At 34.4% G+C, this 21351-nt stretch overlaps 2 protein-coding genes across 5 annotated transcripts in view; both read right to left on the bottom strand.

Moving 5' to 3' along the window:
* LOC115442271 (scavenger receptor class B member 1) overlaps positions 1-7413 on the bottom strand; it is a 31816-nt gene extending 24403 nt beyond the window's left edge. For all 3 annotated transcript variants that reach the window (XM_037440874.1, XM_037440876.1, XM_037440875.1), the window contains exon 1: positions 7133-7413. The gene's annotated coding sequence lies outside the window, so the exon portion shown is untranslated. The remainder of the gene's footprint in view (positions 1-7132) is intronic.
* Positions 7414-7935: 522 nt separating this feature from the next.
* On the bottom strand, positions 7936-14330 carry LOC115447918 (sensory neuron membrane protein 1). 2 transcript variants are annotated; one of them, XM_030175217.2, is made up of 10 exons: positions 13960-14330; positions 13552-13646; positions 13099-13262; positions 12696-12843; positions 11863-11994; positions 10943-11067; positions 10258-10511; positions 8897-9015; positions 8393-8518; positions 7936-8202 (listed from the first exon to the last, which is right to left on the bottom strand). In XM_030175217.2, exons 1-10 carry the CDS (start codon positions 14024-14026, stop codon positions 7972-7974), a joined length of 1461 nt encoding a protein of 486 aa, XP_030031077.1. In that variant the 5' UTR covers positions 14027-14330; the 3' UTR covers positions 7936-7971. The 2 variants fall into 2 exon arrangements, with proteins under 2 accessions (XP_030031077.1, XP_030031076.1); XM_030175216.2 differs by having other exon boundaries at positions 11863-12063; positions 13960-14329.
* Between the last annotated feature and the right edge of the window lie 7021 nt (positions 14331-21351).

Below are 21351 nucleotides of genomic sequence, written 5' to 3'. Positions count from 1 at the left end.
GCGTTCAAACAAACAAACTCTTCTTTATATTATGTGCAAATACACTACCTCATATTTGACCCTTATAAAATATCGTGTCATTTATATAAAATAAAAAAATAAAGGTCCAAAAATTGAGCCCTGTGGAACTTCTATTGTAACTATATCTATAAACCCAGGAAGTCATTCTCCATTGATATCAACAAATTGCATCACATAATAACTTTATTGTTCATTGATTTCTTAAAAAACTTTAATAGTTTCACAAACAATTGTGTGTAATTGTAAAATATTAATAAGTACCTAAGTATTTAAAAGATTGAGTAAATAATAAAAAAATATACCGTAAAACGTATTGCCTTGTTTTAAACAAGATACCTAGATCTCAATATTGCGAGCCAATTAATACTCTATACTGTTTTAAATATTATTATTTTTTATTTGTCGGTGTAATAACGACACAACACAATATATTGTTTTAAAAATTTTATAATAAAGATAATTGACTTTAAATTAACGGCATACTGACTGTATAAAGAATTATAGTATAACATTGAAACAAGACCATTTTAAATAAGTATGTAAGAATTGCGCTTAATGATTTTTCGTTTTTTTTTTATATTTTTAATACGCAATACCTCGAAACGGTGTATTTTGACACAGAACTATAGTTTGATATAAATAAATATTCTACTTGTATGTGTATAATTTACATAAAACAAATGTCAAGGTAATCTATAATCTATAATATTATATACTGCTAAATAGTTTGTTTGTTTGAACGCGCTAATCTCAAGAACCACTGATTCAAATTGATTTTTTTTTTTGTGTTGGAAAGCCCATTTATCAAGAAAGTATATTATCTATATAACGTCTTGATTTGACCAATGAGAGCAGAGCAAAACGGGAGAAAATTATTTCTTTTGAGAGCTTCCGTTGCGTGCGCCGAGTAAACGGATAAAGTTACGCAACAATCATCTATGACGGAATTGTTCCTCTTAAAACATTCTAAACAATATATCATAAAAATCTATTCAATGGATTTTAATGAAAATTGGTATAGAGATAATATGAGACCCTGGGACGGACATAGCTTACTTTCTTTCCCGGGAAAATATGTAGCGGAACTTTTAACCCGGAAACCTCTTTCACATGAGCAAACCCGCGAAAATAGCTTGTCATTTACATACAGATATAATATTTAATTACATTTCTTTGATATTAAGGTAAACAGCCGTTTTAAAACATGACCTCTAGACGGATTTTTCCATTCAAAAATGGGGAAATACGTCATACTTAACGATGTTGTGGAAGTCACTGATTGTTTCAAGGTAGTATGTACAATTATACATGTATCGTCAAACGATCCTCACGATCAAAAGGACAGTGAACTTTACATATTTTAGTCTTTTGACACTTCACGTAAATTTTAGATGTTTAAATAACTAGGGATTTGCTAACTCAGGGTTATTATTATATGATATTTTTACTCAGAGCTATCCGAAAGTCTATTAACCCAACAAAGTTCTTTTAATTGTTGGCAAAAATTTGAAACTGGCCATATTAAAAAAAAAAATGTAAATTAAACATTAATTTACTTTTTTCTCTCTGACGACAGAAACTTGGCTAAATTTTTTTCTCGGTGGGAGATTTGAAGTGACATGGCATATTTAGTCGTAGGGACGTTGCGCCAGTTATCGACTGATTCAAAATATATGTATGTATTTTACTTGTAGAATCGAAAGCGTTCTAAATATAGTTTAAAAATAAGGGGACATGTACAAAAACATCCAGTGTCAGTTTACGACTTAGTAGTCGTAGCAGTAGTCGTAGTAGCGGTCACAATCAAATACTCTAGTGAGTATTTGATTGTGACCGCTATTAAAAAAAAAAAAATATAGATATAAAATATTTGTTGTTTCTTCAAATAAAACTTAAATTAAATATAAAATAATAATTAATACGAATAGTATTTAATCACCTTAAATAAATTAAAATATAAAACTTATGGTCAATTTCTGAAAATATCTACTTCATCTTATTTGAGTTTACGATCATTCTTTTTTAATAAGGCTTGGTGGTCGCAAACTCCCATCGATCTTATTTTGTAGACTATTTCAGTTCGCAACCACTTCTCATAAATTAAATAGACAAAATTCATGGAAACATGTGGTCAGTAATTAAAATTTTGCATCTTTCAGGATTTTATAACTGCAAATACAATGTTGTTTGTATAACCATATTTTAAATATCAAGAATAGAATAACCATATGAAAATCAGGGGAAAAGAGAATTTGCGAGACGGAATAGGACCGATTGGCTGCTTTCTACCGTTTTAATAAATATAATATGTATTTCAATATTTGACCACCACAACGTATATTTGTCTTTAACGCCGCGCGCCTTGCTATTTTGTTATTTTTTATTTTAGTATATCAACAGACCTCTCAGCCAACACCTAATTTGAGGGTCCTTTTTTTATTTTAGACTAAGAAGTTGGTATAAATTTAGTCAAATACTACTCAATAACTATTCCAATAATATTTAAAGAATACATTTTGTTTTTATTTCGAAGAAGAAGGTTGTTATCTGTAATTAAAGAAATCTATCCAGGCAAGTGGTCGCTTACTGTGTGTAGTGTAGTGGAGTGTAGTGGAGCTGGTCGCGAAACTGATGTAATGATCCTACATGTTGAATGTCGACCTTCTTATTATTAATTATTTTTAAGTATCTTCGATCTGGCGAGTATTTTGTGATCACAGTTTCGTATTGTTTCGTAAACAGGAAAAGAAATCTTTTTAACGTCCGTAAAATATCACACGCAGGTAGTCGCAGTTCGCGTAATGATATAATAATCAAAAATAAACATGTCATAAAAATAAAACAAAAAAAACCGTTGACGCTAACCGCAAACCAGCAAAAATTGGGTGACGTAAATATTAAATGCTATGACGTACTTAATGTCTCTCTGCAAATTAGGTCTGCAACTAAAGTTGGGGACTACTATCAAATAATTCTGAACAAGGGTTGCGAGCGCCTATACTCCCTAGCGCTTATCCAAAAATCCGGTGTGTTTGTAAAAGCCGACTCATCTCAGGCTCACAAGCGTAAGTACTTAACAAAAAAAAACATACAGTCAAAAAAAAAGTCAGTCATAATGATAGTAAAAAAAAACGAAACAATGTTACTACTTTTCAAACACACAGCACAGACTAGCATACCTTCACAATTTTAACTCGATGTTAGAAATGTAACTTAAGTGCGGGTTAATCCACGGTTTAGACATCTTATCCCTAAGCAACTATAAACTCTTGGCAGTGCAAGAAAAAAAAACATTTAACCCTACGTTAATAACTACCTTGAAGTTGAAGTTATATAAATTACTTGTAAAACACGCAAGCGGCTCTTAGATGCATAATGTTATATTTACCTGCTATGTAACGGCTTTATACGTCTCTCAAGTTTCACTTTCAAAATGCAACTGAACTTCATCCATATTTTAAAACAAACACTCATAATTACTTTATCTTATGGGTAGACAGAGGTACAACCAGAGCACCCATTTTTCTCGTTAAAAAAATACTTTATTTACCACGTAGGTGAACAATCTTGCATTTATGATACGTAAAAACAATTTATAAGAATAAATATTATTATTTCTGCATAACACTTAAGATCACTTACATAACTACGGACATTTTGATTAAAATTTTCAGAGACTATCGGGCACAAATTCCAGACACTATCACTTTGCCCGACCATGAGTCCGACTATGCTTTCTCCATTTTATCCTTTCCTATAACAATTTATGCCACCTAGGTGATATTTTTCAAATTAAAAAGGGATTCTCTTTTCCTTTTATAATTACATACATACATACATAACATCACGCATTTATCCCTGAAGGGGTATGCAGAGGCGCAACTAGGGCACCCACTTTTCGCCAAGTATGTTCCGTCCCATGATGTGATAGGGGGAGAGCCTATCGCCATATCGGGCACAAATTCCAGACTCCGGGCTGATACTGAGCAGAAAAACCCAAATATCACTTTGCCCGACCCGGGATTCGAACCCAGGACCTCAGAGCGCTATTGTACCGGACATGCAATACAACTACGCCACCGAGGCAGTCATAATTAATTCATAGTTATAATAATCATTAATTCATAGTCATAGTTATAATTAGTTCGCGCGTTATTGCAAAAAGATGAATACGTCCCCGTAGAGGAATTGAGGCCCCTTGACCATTTATTTTTTATTTTATTGTTTTTGTTTGGACACGGCAGGGACCCTACTGCACCTGAAGGTAAGTGGAGTGGGATCCAGAGTGTCGACTGATGAGAGATGATTACCCCTGGATAGTCGACACAATTATGCCGGCCTCTTGAAACCGGATATCCACGGGCTAATCCCAGAACGCGACACACTAACGTGGGCCACTTTGGCGGGTTTTAATACCTTGTAGTAGTTACGGTAGTCTCTATCCTAGCGGATATAAAATATATTCTATTACCAATAAAAATAAAAAACGAACCAGATCAGACTAACAAGCACAGAAAAGACAAACAAGGATGCGGAAGAGATAGGTAGGATACGAATATTCGCGATTATTGTGGGGAATGTGGCATATCCGAGAACAACGATATAAGGAACGATTATTCAAGGCAATGTTAACAACAAGTTTTCCCTTCAAACAAAAATCACTACAATATCTGAGAATCGATATAAAGCTGTTTGCCTACATTAGGTACGTAGAGGTAAATCGTGTCCGTTTGTAGTAGGCTAGCTCTAGAACTTTTTTATATTCGCATATTTGTCTCTGAGACAGACAAATCAATATATTTTTTTAATTACATCGAATTATATGGTTTTAGTGTAGGCGTTTATTAAGTCGCAGAGATTTGATTCCTTTGATTTGTGTCTTGTCGGCTTACCTACATACTAATGGGTAATTCCTACATATTAGATAAAACTTTAAAAAACATGTTTCAGTCAAATTTATTGTAATCTAATAAAAAGTAATTTATATTTAATCACCCGTTCCTTTTTAATCTCAGTCTTATCATTTATAGCTTAATATAACAATTTCAAATAATTCTATTGCCGCGTGCACGTATATAAATTAAGTACTTTATGCAGGGGAGAAAGGATACCTTGTTCAATTATATATTTTTTTTGTATTTAAGGTTAAACCGATTGGTCTCAGACAGATGATTAATTTGATGTTAACGTCATAGCCCTTAGAATATGGCACTTGGAGGTGTCCCTAATTTAGGGCCAAAGACAGTGTGGCTTTATATGAAATTAATAAAAAAAAAATCTTTATTCATCACACAGGCGAACATACTTGCGCTTATGATAAGTCAAAGTACATGAGACTATATAATTGCTCCAATTGAGTCGTTTATGTAAGTATAGACATTTTATATGGGTAATAAGATAGATGAAGTACAAAGTAAACAAAGAAGCCAACTCGGGCTGGCAGGAAATAAGAAATAAAAAAGATGTATATAACGTATATAATGCACGTAATATGTATTATTAATTATTGTTTGTGTTCTGTTTCATGCCTTTTGTTATTAAATAAAATAAAGTACAAAAATAATCTTAATAAAGACAAAGGGAAAAACGCGTCTTGGTCCTCACCGGTGAGGACGATAAAGGTCCTAACTTAGCTAACCTACCAGCCTTTACTAGCTACGTAAGCGATGACTACCCGAAGAAGAAAGGCAAAAATTAACTCCGAGCTATTTTTGTTATCAATTGTGTATTGACTGTTTTGTAATTTTTACCAAGTCTTTTGTTTATCAAGTCACATTAGTTATATATGCTAATGTACGCACATCACCTTTAAAGTATGTTATAGTATAGATAACGTTTAACATTGAATTAATATTCTTTCAGATAAACACACAAAGTTACGTTATATGTACTTATTAATATCGGTGAAAATAATAAATATTATCATATTGTTTAGCTATAAGTAATGTAAAATGTGCGGAAATAATATAATACTGATAATATAGTGTCGTAAAAGTTACGAATCCTAATCTATATAACGGCAGGCATGGTGTATGTTCGTTATCGTCCTCCATAACTTGTTACTGCTAAGTTTCGTGGGCGTATGTGGGAATATGTCGGATCACAATAACCGAATTCAGATTTTAGTAGTTGTAGTTTTTGTTCCAAAACAATTATAATTCCATCAACACAATTTAAATTAAACTATTTTACGAATTTTGTCGCGGTTTTTTAGATTTTACTTTTCTCCCGACGTTTCGGAGATTCAAAGTTACAGAAAGTTACGAAAAGTCAGTTACAGAAGAGAAGGCCCGTGCCCAGCAGTGGAACAGTATATAATACAGAGTGATATTATTTATATATTTTATATATACATGTAATAACCTATGGTCTTTGTTTCCATCAACCAAGCCAGCTTTACATAATATAAAAAATATGTAAAACAATTTTATAATTAAGTTTTTTATATGATAATTGGTATGTCAATTTTATAGTTTGTAAACTTTTGTTGTATTCTGTTTGCAACTCTTTTTTAGTCGCCAAAGCTCTATCTATTCAAAACACTTAGCAAATAATTAGTCAGACTTATTATTTGTAAGATGAAATTGTTCAATGGTTCTTATGTTTAGGAGAATGTTAGACATTGAAATAAAACTATTTTACAAAATTGTATCCACAACATCGCAATTGTAGGTCGCGTGTTTAATGTTCTAGCAGATGATGTCAAAGAAACCACAATCATAGTCATCTATCTGATCCCGATAATAAACCAATCAAAACGAGTCATTTGTAAGCATGTCAAAAATACTTTATTATGATTGGTTCGTTCGTACGATCGATTGCGATTCTTGAAATTGGCAGTAATGTGATATTGTCTGCCGCTCCCTTTTTTAAAGTAAGTAATGCATATATATGTTTTATTGTTCAAATGCGCCTATTTGTATACGTCGGTGTAAATTCTTATTTTGTTCCATTTATAGGAAATTACTATTATATATACTCCCGTGACTGCTACTCCTTTTATCCCGGTTCCAACATAGCATGCGAGTAAAACCGCGGGCAGACGTTAATAAAATATGTTTTAATACTAGTGTATGTAGCTTCCAGAAAAGACGTGGTACAATGCTCTTACCTGATTGTAAAGTCACATCTAATGACCAATAATGCTTTTCAGAATTGATTAATCCAGAAATGATCTGATTGGCAGCAACGCTGTACTACCCGACATCAACCTCACAGATATTTATTAGCACATTTGACGTTAAAAAATATAAAACAAATTGCACACTGATTACTGTAAAAAAACCGTTCTAGCTAAGTACAGAGACTCCGATACAAGAGAACCACCATCTAGTAATGTTAATTGTACAATACTAACAGAGACGAGACATTCCTAAAGTTTCCTACACGCTCAATAAAACAGTTGTTAAACTTAATTATTTTATACGTTACAGGCACGTTTTATTTAATCTATTCTAATCGATATCATAAAATGAAAATTATAGAATTTTAATAATGTAATAATTTTCTTATCTCTTTTTATGGATCCATATTAAATTTGGGAGTGTTACGCCATAACGCAGCCGCACACTGCACCCAACCGTTGACGGGTACGTTATCATTTACACTATATTATTTCTAAGTCTCTTCTGCTTCAGATGCTAAAAGAACAGTATTCGGTCTACGCCGCCAACATTCAGCTCTTCTCCCACTCCTATGTGGTGTTGTTTCCAAATATATTGTAGAAATGATTTGTTAAACTGTTTACAACTGGACCCCTGTCTGTTTTTAATCCCCTTAGTAAATACAAATCTGGATTAAACGAGTTAGAAAACCCACAAACATGAACCCGGCACCTCCTAAACTATAGATGATCTAAGCGGCCACTAAACACAAGGGGAGATTGTCTTAAATATAAAAGAAAATAAAACTACATTAAATACAAAACATATTTATTATCACAGTCCATTGTTAACTAATAAGCGGTAACTCAGCGCGGACCTTGCCCTTCAGTCTATCATCGAAATATCTGGCGGGATCTCTCCGTCTACTCCAGTCGCGCCTCAGGAGTGCCAGTGAGTAGACTAGGAGGGCGAGGCCGAGCAGGGCCGATGCTATCTCTAATCCTAGTAATATCTGAGGTCCCGTCACGTATAGCAGAGTTAGGGAGTTTTTTGTAGCTGCTGGTAGTTCAGGGAGCGTCTGAAAAATCGGTTACATATTAAGTACCTACTTATTAGTTCATCCTTAGTTAGTGGACTCAACGTCTATAGATTCAGGATGTTTAGAACAATTCATTATTTTTAAAATGTTCTAATTCCGATCGTGGATAGTTTTGCTAGTGATTACGAATAAATAAACCCATAAGCGCGTTATGGTGGTTTGTCCTCACCATCTTGGCATGCGCTAAGGGCAGCAGCATGTCTGAGAACTTAGCGAGGTCCGGCATGAACCGCATGTCACCCAGAAGCAGGTTCAGCTGAAGTGACACGGAGGTTTCCACTGTCAGCCCTATTTTCTGAAAAATGAACGATTGGGGTTTGTGATATGATCATTACGCATTGTAGTGAACGGAAAGAATAAAACAATCTATTCTTCGTCCTGTTTCACAAGGCTGATATACATACGAGTTCTCTACTACCTATGACACGTATATTTTGAGATTTAATCTTGATAAACTGAATACCAATCTAGATACAAAAACTTGCATAACTTAAATATCTGTCTACTATACATGCTATCAAACAAATTGACCCACCGTTTACAGATGTCCACGGGGAAGCGCGCGCAAGATCCCGGTACTTACGGCTTCCACACGCCGTTCAAGCCCCCGTCGTCAAGTTGTTGGACACCATACAGATATTTTAGCATGCTTACTGACCGGCTGGATACTTACTGGCTCTATTTCTATATAATTGAGGTATTTTTCTTTATCTGGAACCAACCCGTCAACACGCTGCTGGAACTCGGAATCCACGTCGATTAAGTGGGGCATTGTTATAGCTATGGGTAGACCTGAAATTTCATTTCATCTATTGAATGGTTGCATCAGCTAGACCTGGGTTGACAAAATCTTTTATTAAATTAAATTTGATCTAATATGAATATCCTTCCTCATCCTTATGCCATCCTGGTCCTAATGCCAAATGCGCTTCAATTTAGTCTAACTCTATAAATGTTCATGTTATGTTCCTTTGCTGAATGAGCTGTTTACTGTCGAACAAACCTCTTGTATAAAAACTATTATTACATGACTTCACCGACGTATTAAAGGCACGCTAATTGAATCATTAAAGTCATATTTAATCCAATTAAACAATGCACTGAATACACCAGATTAATTGCATCATGACCTGCAATTCCACGTATGGAGATTTCCATTAATGATATCGCGTAATTAGCGCGCCCATCAGTCATTCATACTTTATGTAAGAAGTTTAAAAAACATATATTACATCAGTTGCTTTAACTCCTAAGAACTGGTTAAATTTATTATGTTACAATAAATAAAACGACAGTAAAATTTATAATATTAAATATTGGTTGTACAAATAGTAAAAAAATGCCATAATGAGTAAATCAATTTAAGGATAAGTCCATTTACTAGACATATTGTTAGATGTCGTGTGTCAATATTATATTATGCTACACTATCGTATTATCCCCACAGTTCCTTTAAAACACTTCTTTGTTAGTGTTCTAGGATGATGGTCATAATTTATATGTTATTAACATTATATCCTAGAAATTGGTTACATTTACATGCAACCTGCGGGAATTCACGCAAACAGCCCATATAATAATATAATAATATCAGCTCTGTATTACATACTTGCCCACTGCTGAGCACGGGCCTCCTCTACTACTGAGAGGGATTAGGCCACGCTGGCCTAGTGCAGATTGGTAGAATTCACACACCTTCAAAATTCCTATAGAGAACTTCTCAGATGTGCAGGTTTCCTCACGATGTTTTCCTTCACCGTTAAAGCGAACGATGAATTCACAAAGAATACACACATGATTTTTTAGAAAAGTCAGATTTGAACCTGCGGTCATTCGTCTTGGCCGTCCGTTCCACACCCAAATAGGCTATCGCCGCTTTTACAAACAGCACATAAGTGTTAATAATTAACCTTTTTGTTTATATAACATCGTATTAGTACTATAACGATGTTATATTTGTGTCTTTAATAATTAAATAAACTTGCCAGTACGTGATCTATCTGCTTTATGTCTACATGATCAACAAAAACTCACCTAAATAACAACTAGAAAGGTCAATAGCACCATGTGGACACAATCCTTTGCTATCACACAGGCGCGTGTTCCCAAACGTCTTGTTCGTCAACCGGTACAGGAACGTATCGGCTCCTAACTTCATCCGCTTACGCCCAGCGTATTCCCAGCCCAGAGTCTTGCAGACACCAGGTCGGTAAGTATTTAAGGACATCTGCGGAGTCATCTGTGGTGGAAATGCTGCTCCTTCGTATGTGTCTTGGAATACATACTTTCTGTAAATAAACATAAATGAAATCAATTTAAAATGTAACATCAACAAGGCAACCTCTTGGGGCCTTGTGTGGTGCCTTAGAGGATTTTTAGCATCTCACCTACAAAACTTTTAAAATAATGAAGTTATTTTTGCTTCAACTGGGACCACGCGTAAGTGTATTTTATTTTGCTTTTGCCCAATGCCTCGCCTCGATTAAAGCCGCCATTGAGTAGGACCATGAGATATCACTGAGTTTATTTTATACATAAATGTAAGAGAAGCAATAGTATTAATATATTGAACATAAAAAATTTAATAAAACAGTTTAACATGGCTGTATTCGGAGATCGCCGAAGGCCCTCGAAGATGCAATGTTTTCCAATCAATGTTAACAAATCTCATTGAGTCAAATATGTAAAGATAAATGGTTTCTAATTGCATAAAACCAACGTTTGAACCAAGTCGCTACTGTTCCAGGATTTTTCGCGTAGTTTCTTCATCACTCGCCTCACTTGGAACTTATTCTGAAGCGTGATGTCCATTTCCATTTTGTAGTCTGCTTTCCTGTCGTATAACTGTAATCACATTGTTAAATTATTCTGGATCTGTACGAGTATAATTTGCTTATTATTCGTTCACTAGTTGTACATACTGCTTTTTTATGTTCACTAACATACTGTACGCCGATACATCACAATAGTTAAATTACAATATGATTGACTGAGTGCCATATTAATTATAGGTGAAGACTGCGCGCAAATAATGTATAACAAAAAATTGTGTTTCTAAAATTACTAATATGTCATTATAATACTGTGAAGATTAAAAATAATTAAATTAAAATGAATAAATTTAGTTGTTATTCAATAAATAATCTTATCTTAGTAACAAATATATTTACTGTTGAATAAAGCCTAAAATTGAATAAATTTATATCAGATTCAAAGTTTAAAAACAATATTTTTAAAAATGAAATATACAAACAAATATTCAAATAAAACAAAGCAAGCCGATCAGTTTATGAATTTAAAATCTTCTTAAATGCTTTACAAAAACTAATTGCCGGAATCGCGAAACCATCCCAGTTCAAAATTCATTTCCTTTCAAAACGTTTTGAATAGTTTTTTTATAATCTCCCAGCCATCTGATGATAGTTTTTACAGAATTAATAACTTCATTGCAAATATTTTGAGCATATAGACAAAAAAATGCAAATGGATCATGATTGTACTAACTACCAAGTGAAAAATAAAACACGAGGTTAGATCAATTACAAGTTACCGCATCATTCCCTTAAAAAATAAGTTTATAGTCGAATGGCGAATAAAGATATGTCGCTTGAACAAAAAAGAAATTTAAAAATTACATACCGTATCAAATATAGCAAGTGAGTCGTAATACATGACGCCAGGAATCAAATTCTTGCACATCTGGATAACTTTGTCCTGGTAGCCCCACAAGTATTTGTGGACGTCGATCGACATGAACGGCTCGGGGCTGAGCTGCCAAATCAACATGCTGTATAAGGATTTGATCATTGAGGGATACGAACTGAAGAATGACGTCATACTCTGGAACAAAACGGATTTCAATACAGTATTACATTAATTCTTTCAGTGGGGCTGAATGATGAGATTACCAGACCACCTTCTTAATGCTAAGAGACACTCCATAAATAGTATTTAAGTAGTAATTTCAAATGACAAAATATTGTGTCGACTATTGCATCCCCTACCCAAATATTACGTAAACCTCCTGCTATAAACTCGATCCTATTTACGTACAGATGCAAATATGTATCTATGTGTACATTGATCCGTTCTGCGCCTATGATAGGAGATTATTCTGAAACTATTCATAGTACAAAGAAGCTCTAATAGCCGTGCAGCGGTACAATAAGTGTATACACATCTATCCTGTGAACATCACTAGAACTACAAGATGGCAATTAGGAAATAATGCTCAATAATCACACTAGATGGCGATAGACAAATCTAACTTCCGACAAAAGAATTTGCGCGACACGCAGCGTATATACCACCTCCGTATAGAAACCGTCGGAGGAGCTGCGCCCGGTCAGGCGTAACATCTGCCTGACTGGAAATCTTCCCTTCTATAGAGGAACGCAATCATCTGTTCCTCTATAGCGGCGACCCCGACCTGATTTACAGCCGTTTTACAAAAGACATAAAAGAATATTTACGATATATGGAACGTGAGGAACAACGAGCATGGTCTCCTCAGGTCTGCCCACAGACTTCTCTTCTACAAACTCAGCTCGAAAACGAGGTATGAACCTCAGCACACCAGTTTCCAGGTCTAAATCTATTTCCTCATGACTTCTGTATTCTCTGAAAATATTAAAGTTAAAAATGTTCATATCTTGATTTTAAGAAGTCTATTGTTAGTAAATACTCTCATGGAACATAAAATTTAATCTATGATAAGAGAAATGAAAAGGAAGTAATTACATATCTAACACCATACCGTAATTCCATAGTATTACATGTGTTTTCTAACCCTAATCTTTATTCTCCTTTCTAAGCCTAACCTTTATTCTCCTTATCTATTTAACAGTCTGCGTTCCTAAAATATAATACACTTACTGGTATACAAAAGGACCGACCTCCTGGACCCTCAGTTTCTGATCCTCACCTCTGAGGAACCTCTCCGCGTTGGTAGCGTTGAACAAATGGATTTCCAGCCGCGCTGTCTCTGTCTCATGTTTCATCAGCTCATAGAGGACGCTGCCTTTGGTGATGCGGAGTTTCTGAGATCAAAGTTGAATTCGTTTAATTCTAGACTAAACCATTCATGCCAGTTTCATGTTTCAATAGGATTATAAATTCTAATTCAAAGGTCAAAATACCCTTTGCTTTTACTTAAAATTTAGGCATATATAATGTGAGTTTTTAGATGCATAGGTATGATTCCAACTTTTTGCTGTTATCTTAACATAAGCTATGCTAATAATATGATCTCACAAAGGTGCTTGCTATACTAATTCCAGGAAGAAACAGACAACAGATCGAAATAAATAGATATACTTAAATACTTACGAATTTAGCCAAAACAAATATAGGATCTATGAAGATCATCAGAACTGGAATCACCAATAAAATGATCCCCAACAACGCTGCCAAGACGATTGTCTCTGAAACATTCAATTTAAATGCTACTTAAAACTTGGGCGCAAAAAGAACTGCTGCAGATGTTCAAAATCAGTTAATTAGACATTGAAATTAAACAAATTTTCGGATTCTATCGCGGATAGTATTTTATTTTTCTCCCGACGTTTCGAAGACTGCAATTTTAAATAAGTTATTAAATAAAAGGTACTGAAAATAATAAAAAAGTTTAAAAGGTCACATAATACAGTCCTCCATGACATGGTTTTCGAATCAGCTCTTTAAAACAATTGATTAATTCATGGAACCCGTTAAATTATTAAAAAAACAAACACTCACTCGTATTCCGTAATCCTTGCAAGGAGGCATTGCTGTTGAGCACCATTGCAGTTTTCTTAGTTCCCATTGTTTTTCCTTTAGTAGTAGCAGTATTTGTGAGTACGGTGTACCAGGAAATTTTATATTTATATAATAAATTACGTCAGATACAATGCCACGTTATTTAATATTTAATTAAAGCTGGCCGCTAACGTACGAGAAGTGAGGGCTTTACGCAGCGCAGGCGATCATTGGTAAACATAATTTTATATTTCAGTGGCAAATTGTACACCACGAAGCTAAGATAATTTTAAATTATTGAAAGTTGATATTTCGTTTATATCAAGGAGTAGGAACAGTGTTGAGGTGGCTTCGCGACTGAGAAGTGCAGTTTTGTCTTCGCTCGACTCTGATTAAAGTTTGCAGTTAGGGACATGCCTAAAATCGTAAACGTCATTTAAAAAACGATACAATGGATAATTATTTATGCGAAATTTAAATAGATTGACAAGATAACGTGAGACTGGTGTAACGTATGTAGTGATGTTATCAATATTCGTGTTATATTGAACTATACATATTATAATTGTGTGATTATACGAATATATTCTGGCTAACTTATAGATGATCAACTAACGTAGAAACTACCAGAAATTGAATATAGCACTGCAGCTTTTAGTTATTGAATTTTGTAAATATATTTATCTATAAGGTGTACGTTTTGTTGGTTGTCCTCTTAAATGTAATAAATACTGTCTTCGAAATAAATTCTAACCAGAATGAATTAAGCCATGACAAATTATAGAAAGACCATCCTTTATGAGAATGCAGAGCTGTATAACAAATTAACGAATAATGTGAAAGTGTAAATGATAGTAAAATTAAACTTAAGTTACATATTATAGCGAAGTGTAACAGTAACTAAATTAATATTCCTACTTTGAGTTAAAAAATGTATGTATTACTTTATTATCCATGATGATAAAGTAATGACTTTGTACATCGCAATTACGAGCCAACAAAGTTATCACAAGCTAAAACCCAAGATAATCGCGAAATTATGTAATCCTTAAACGGGTAAAACAAAAATATATAAAGTCCGCAAATCTTAAGTAATAAGTTCATAGACATAATTTTGTGACGTCACAACAAATATTCGTATTCGCAATTATGAAAAAAAATATTAAACTTCTCGGCGCACACAGTAGTACTAATGAAAGGTCAAGGTACATACATGATAAATCGATTATTACAATAATAACGTGTTACTTATATAACCACAGACGTATGTAGAGTATTTTCTTAAAATTAAAAAACAAAGCGTAATGTTAAACGTACATTATACGACATTCAGCTCAGGCTGGCATGTAGGGGAAGATTTTGTTTATACAACGTAAAGATACGTCGCGATTTTTACCGGTAAATCCCAACCTACCCCCTACCTACTAGCCTTTCTTTAGCTACCGAATTAAGAAGTCAGAAAAAACTCCTACTCTTTTATCGTCAATAGCTCATTACATATTTTGTTTCTTTTTTCAAGTCATTCATGTACAAGGTCACAATAGTTAAGGTGGTTTTGGGTTCAATCGGACGCTGTTTCAGCGTGTTGAACAGTGTTCGCGAATATTTTTTACAAGTTTTCAATAGTAACTATCATAATAACTTAACTTAGCTATATTTCATTTCCTTAAAATAACAAGTAGTATTTATTCTATTAGGCTTTAAAAGAGTAACATTATTTTAGAAATATGTTAAAAAGATAGGACTTCTTTATAGTTCAAACTACTCTCTAAAACCATCTGTATCCCTTAATACAAATTCCAAATTTCGTGAAAGGAGAAAACTCCGAACGAGGTAACAATGCATAGAATTTTTTTAAAAGGTATTTTTACAAGCGAAGTTTGCTTTTGAAATAGCTCTAGGCATCCGATCTTATCCCTCTGGAATGACACTGTAGATATTTTTAAAACTATTTGAAGAAATAAAAGGTACACATGTAAATAAATAAATCAACATTATCAAAAAACGAAATTATATCAGAATAGCAAGTTATTTGATTTATACGATGTTGCACCTCTTACATCTTACCCAAATCACCGTTGAAATGGAACGCGATCAAAGTGAAGGGATTTAACCCTGAACAGGCATAAAATAAACTTTAGTACAAAATAAAGGAGGAAATGAATATCTACATAATTAATAAACGGTGTACAGCGTGCATTCACCTATATTTACAATTATAATTTTCGGTCAATAAAAAAGATTATAGAGGAAAATACAACAAGACGATCGGTTGCATTTATACATTATAAAACATTTAATTACATGACTAATCTGCAGCACAACAAAGCCAATCAGAAATACCCAAAATCTTAGAGAAGTTGTTTTGCTGCAGCGTGTAGGCATTACAGCGAATTATTATGCAACACAGAACATAATTTATAGTACCAGAATACAACATTATAATATAATATAGTAAATCTATATATATTAAAGAAAGTTGTGTTAGTTACACTATTTATAACTCAAGAACGGCTGAACCAATTTGGCTGAAAATTGTTGGGGAGGTAGCTTAGAACCAGGAGAGGGACATAGGATTTTTTATCCCGTTCCCGTGGGACATGAAATAAAAAGTGGTAAAACAAAATGAAGTTTGAGACAGTTTAAGACCCTGGGAAGGTTATAGAATACTATCCTAGGAAAATATATAATGGGACGTTTATCCCAGAAAACTCCTTCACGCGGGCGAAGTTATATAATGACTTATTGTTCCGTACTAAAACATTCTACCGTACACAAACACCTTTTTTATACAAGCTTGACGAATTGACCCCTACACCTGATAGTGAGTGGAGTAGGGTTCAATAGAATCTCGGCTGACGAGAGATGATTACCCCTCTACAGTCGCCACAATTATGCCGGCCTGTTGGAAACGGATATACATAGGCTGATCCTGGAACGCGACACACGTGCGCCAATATGGCGGGTTTTAACATCTTGTGTACGGGGGTAGCTATACCGGCGGATATAAAACATTTTCTACCACCGACACCTTTGAATGGAATCTTAAGTAGACATTTAAGATGTAGAACTATTTAATAAACAAAACTTGAGCGCTCATTGTCAGCTCAGTCAACGCAATTTAATAATTAAAACTTATCTGTTATGTGCTGCTTAAGATATCATTTGAGATATTGCTCTCTGTTGATTAAATGCTGACGATATTATGATACTAACTGTTGATAATATCACCGCTGGTCGATGCTAAGTAGCATCTATTAATGCGGCCCTAAAAGAGATTTATTGGCGATCGGTCTTTCAAGTAAGAGTCCGCCTGGGTAGGTATTACCGCAATGTTTATTTCTGCCGCCAAACAACAGTGTGTAGTCACTGTTGTATTCCGGTTTGAAGGACATCGTAGCCAGTGTAACTACTAGACATAATAAGACTTAACATCTCACTTCTCAGAATGGCGAGCGCAGCAGAATAACGAACAATACTTTGTAATTAAAGGTGTTGGATGGTGTTTTTGCTGTTTATGGGCGGCCGCATCGCTTACCATCAGGCGAACAGCAAGCTAGTCTCGTCATTCAAAAAAATAAAAAAATATAATCTCAAGTTAGTGTCATGTCAAATTGAAAACTAGATCACCTAATGTTAACTGTTTCCTATCGCCAATAAAAGACATTCAAGGCGTCTCCAAATGTGCAGTCTGCCTACACGACTGCCTTGGTGGCGTAGTTGTACACAATACAACTGCAGTGTTGGGGTCTTGGTTTCGACCCCCGGGTTGGGCGGTGATATTTGTTTTTATTTTTATTATCGGTTCGAAGTCTTGGGCATGTGCCCGATATGGCTATGCGATTGCGCCCTATCACATTATGGAACAGCATATGCTCGGTGAAAGGGGTGTACCAATTGCGTTTCTGCCTTCCCCTTTAGGGACAAAAGGTGTGAGTGATTTGAGAACCGTCGACTTTAATGAGGTAAAAAAATAGGTTTTATCCCAAATTATTTAAAAATAAAAAATGATCTTGTAAAATTAAGTACATTCGGGTCGGTTATTAACCTAATTAAAAATAAGACCTTGCTTTTACGTGCGGGTTGGTCATGAGCTGAATATTTTAATATTTTTAAGTGACTTCACAAAAGGAGGAGTTTCTAATTTATACAATATATAGGTACCTATATTGTTTTATTTGCAAAATATAATATTTATTTAAAATGATATACAATAGAACTTTCTATAGCCACTTGGCTATATAATAATAATAATAATAATATCAGCCCTGTATTATATACTTGCCCACTGCTGAGCACGGGCCTCCTCTACTACAGAGAGGGATTAGGCCTTAGTCCACCACGCTGGCCTAGTGCGGATTGGTAGACTTCACACACCTTCGAAATTCCTATAGAGAACTTCTCAGATGTGCAGGTTTCATCACGATGTTTTCCTTCACCGTTAAAGCAAACGATAAATTCACAAAGAATACACACATGATTTTTTAGAAAAATCAGAGGTGTGTGCCCTTGGGATTTGAACCTGCGGACATTGTCTCGGCAGTCCGTTTCACTCCCAACTAGGCTATCGCCGCTTAATATCACTTGGCTATAGTGACTCTATTTTTAATACATTACAGGCATGTTAAAATGAGCTCATTGTACAAGTCTGTTAATGGAGTAGGGTCCAGGTAGATTGTTGACTACGAGAGATGATTGCTCCTCGCTAGTAGACATAATTATGACGGCCTGTTTAAAACCGGATGAACAATAACTTATCCCGAAATACGTCACTGTCATAGGCTACTATGGCGAGTTTTAGAACTTGTTTTCGCTTCGCTATCTACTCTAATATCACCACCTAATATACAAAGTATGTAGTACGTACTTACCAAATTTTTCGCAAACTTCCATATCTACGATTTGGATTGTCAGTGTTTATTACGAAATAGTTCATAAACGCAACGAATACGTCATGAATCTCAAGAATGATATTCATATCCGCTGTGTCAGAAAATGGAACTATTTTTGTTTTTACATAACCTTTAGATATATAACTTAAAGTATAATAAGTGTATGTTTTTTATCGGTTAGTCAATAATAAGGTCCGGGTTTTTTCCTGCCTTGCTTACTTCAGGTAGTCAGTGAGAAATGCTACTTACAATTATTTATAATTAGGTAAATCCAATAGTAGTTACATTATAACTAGCTTCAATAATATGTAGTAGTAATAATAAACATTCTTAGGTGTCACAGAATGCAGTGAAAAAAATAACACCAGTATTAGAAAGTATTAACTATACATAAACCAATGATATGTATTTTTGACGAAATAAGAGTAGCAATTACATTAAATTTAGTCGATAAGTTTATATTTGTAGAACGGGTCTGGATGAAACTATGTTGTTCACTAATAAAAAAATTATTAGTTTAACATTTCAGATACTTACGGATAAACTAGCTTTGAATGATTTAACAAAGGCAGACAGTATAGAGATCTGTAATTAGAATCATATTATTTATTTCCGTTTTTGTGAATAGGGACAACTTTAGCGGACTTAATTTTTTTTGTAAATGTGCATGTTAATAAGGACTTATGTATAATGAGAAACAAAGGTAAACGTAAAGATGAGGCGCATAGTGATATAAAATAAGGTGGGATTCCATCTGGTCTTGACCATTTATGTATGTCAAGACCTTTCAAATGCCTTGTGATTTTACTGTGAGTAACATGTAATTATTTTTTTTAAAAGAAAGCCCGGAGTTTCTTTCTGCCTTTCTTCTTCGGGTAGTCACCACTTAGGTAGCTAGTGAAAGGCTGGTAGGTTAGCTAGGTCAGGGCTCATGTCCTCGCCGGTGAGGATCGCGACGCGCTATCCTTTTATTTCACCCTACCTGCCAGCTCGAGCTGGTTACTTCGGTTTGTACCTTGTTTTCATTATAAATTTTATCCCTAATTTAAAATGTCCATAGTTATATTAGTAATTTAATAGTTGTTTAGAAATAATATTAATTATTCTCATGCTTTGTTTTCACGTAACATGTTAAAAGTGCAGCTTTGTTCGCCTATGTGATAAATAAAGTACTTATTTTATTTTTATTTTATTTATTGTACCAAGGTGAAAACTTCCGCTGAACAGGATTGGATTCAGTAACATATTTGTATTATGTCATTAAAAACTTTGTAAAATAATGATATCATATTATTGACATCACTGAATAGACTGATTTCATATACATACGCACAACATCCCGCATTTATCCCCGAAGGGGAAAATAAGGCACAACCAGGGCATCCAGTTTTCGCCAAGTGTGTTCCGTCCCGTGATGTGATAAGGGACGAGCCTATCGCCATAACGGGCACGGCTCCGGGCTGATACTGAGCAGAAAAACTAAATATCACTCTACCCGACCCGGGATTAGAACCCAGGGCCTCAAAGCGCTGTCGTACCGCACATGCAGTACTACTACGCCACCGAGGCTATCAGACAAATTCGTTTTCCCAATTTACTTCTTCTACCAATTTACTTTCTAGTTGTGACTTAATTTTCTTGTATTTATTTTATTATTCATGAATTCTGTTACAACATCCAGTGGAATATGATGCGGATCAGTTATGAGTAACGTATTTCCTGACGTTGGAACAGTTTTGCTACCCATATTGTTCACAACCAAGTCCAAAATTTTGTTTGAGTTATTAACATCGTTATGTTGTATGAGTTAAGTGACACAAAGTCAATAAACGATTACGCTAGTGATGAATCTTGACAAACTGGTTTACTATAACTTGTACTTGTAGAATCTGGACTTGAGATACAACTTATATTAAAATCATCGACAAGGCATACATATTCCATACCAAAGGAGACGATAACGTGGCTAATATTATCTATAAAATGTTTGATGATATTTCTATTCAATGGAGGCGGGCGATATACAGCAAAGAAGTAAAGATATTTCTTTTGACTAATTTCTACTTTGACGAAAAGTTCACATAGAATGACTCCATCTTTATTCTGAGCAGAATAGAATTTCTTAGAAACTGCTATCACCGCGCCCGTGTCATCTTCATTAGTATGAAAATCCATGCTTTCGTGATCTCTCCTGTAAACAGTTTAGCAACTGTCAAATAGTTCAGCATTATAGATTTTGTTGTCCAGCCACTTTCTGTGAGGGTGACATGGTCATAGTTTGTACATGGATAGGAAATCTATCCATGAGTTTAGTACGTAGACCTCTAGTATTGTGATAATGATTAGCTAAGTAGGTAGTGAGAAGTTGTCAAATTAGATAGTCTTAGAATTCATTTTTGCTTGCGAGAACTGCTAGTTTCATAATAATTTTACAATAATTTAACACATTTAATTGTCTTCAAATAATTCGCGTGGCAAGGTAAATCTGTATAAAATTATA

The sequence above is a fragment of the Manduca sexta genome, chromosome 21, assembly GCF_014839805.1.
Source record: "Manduca sexta isolate Smith_Timp_Sample1 chromosome 21, JHU_Msex_v1.0, whole genome shotgun sequence".
In the NCBI taxonomy this organism is placed as follows: domain Eukaryota; kingdom Metazoa; phylum Arthropoda; class Insecta; order Lepidoptera; family Sphingidae; genus Manduca; species Manduca sexta.
Note: the sequence above shows the minus strand (reverse complement) of the source record. Positions and strands in the feature narration are given on the sequence as shown.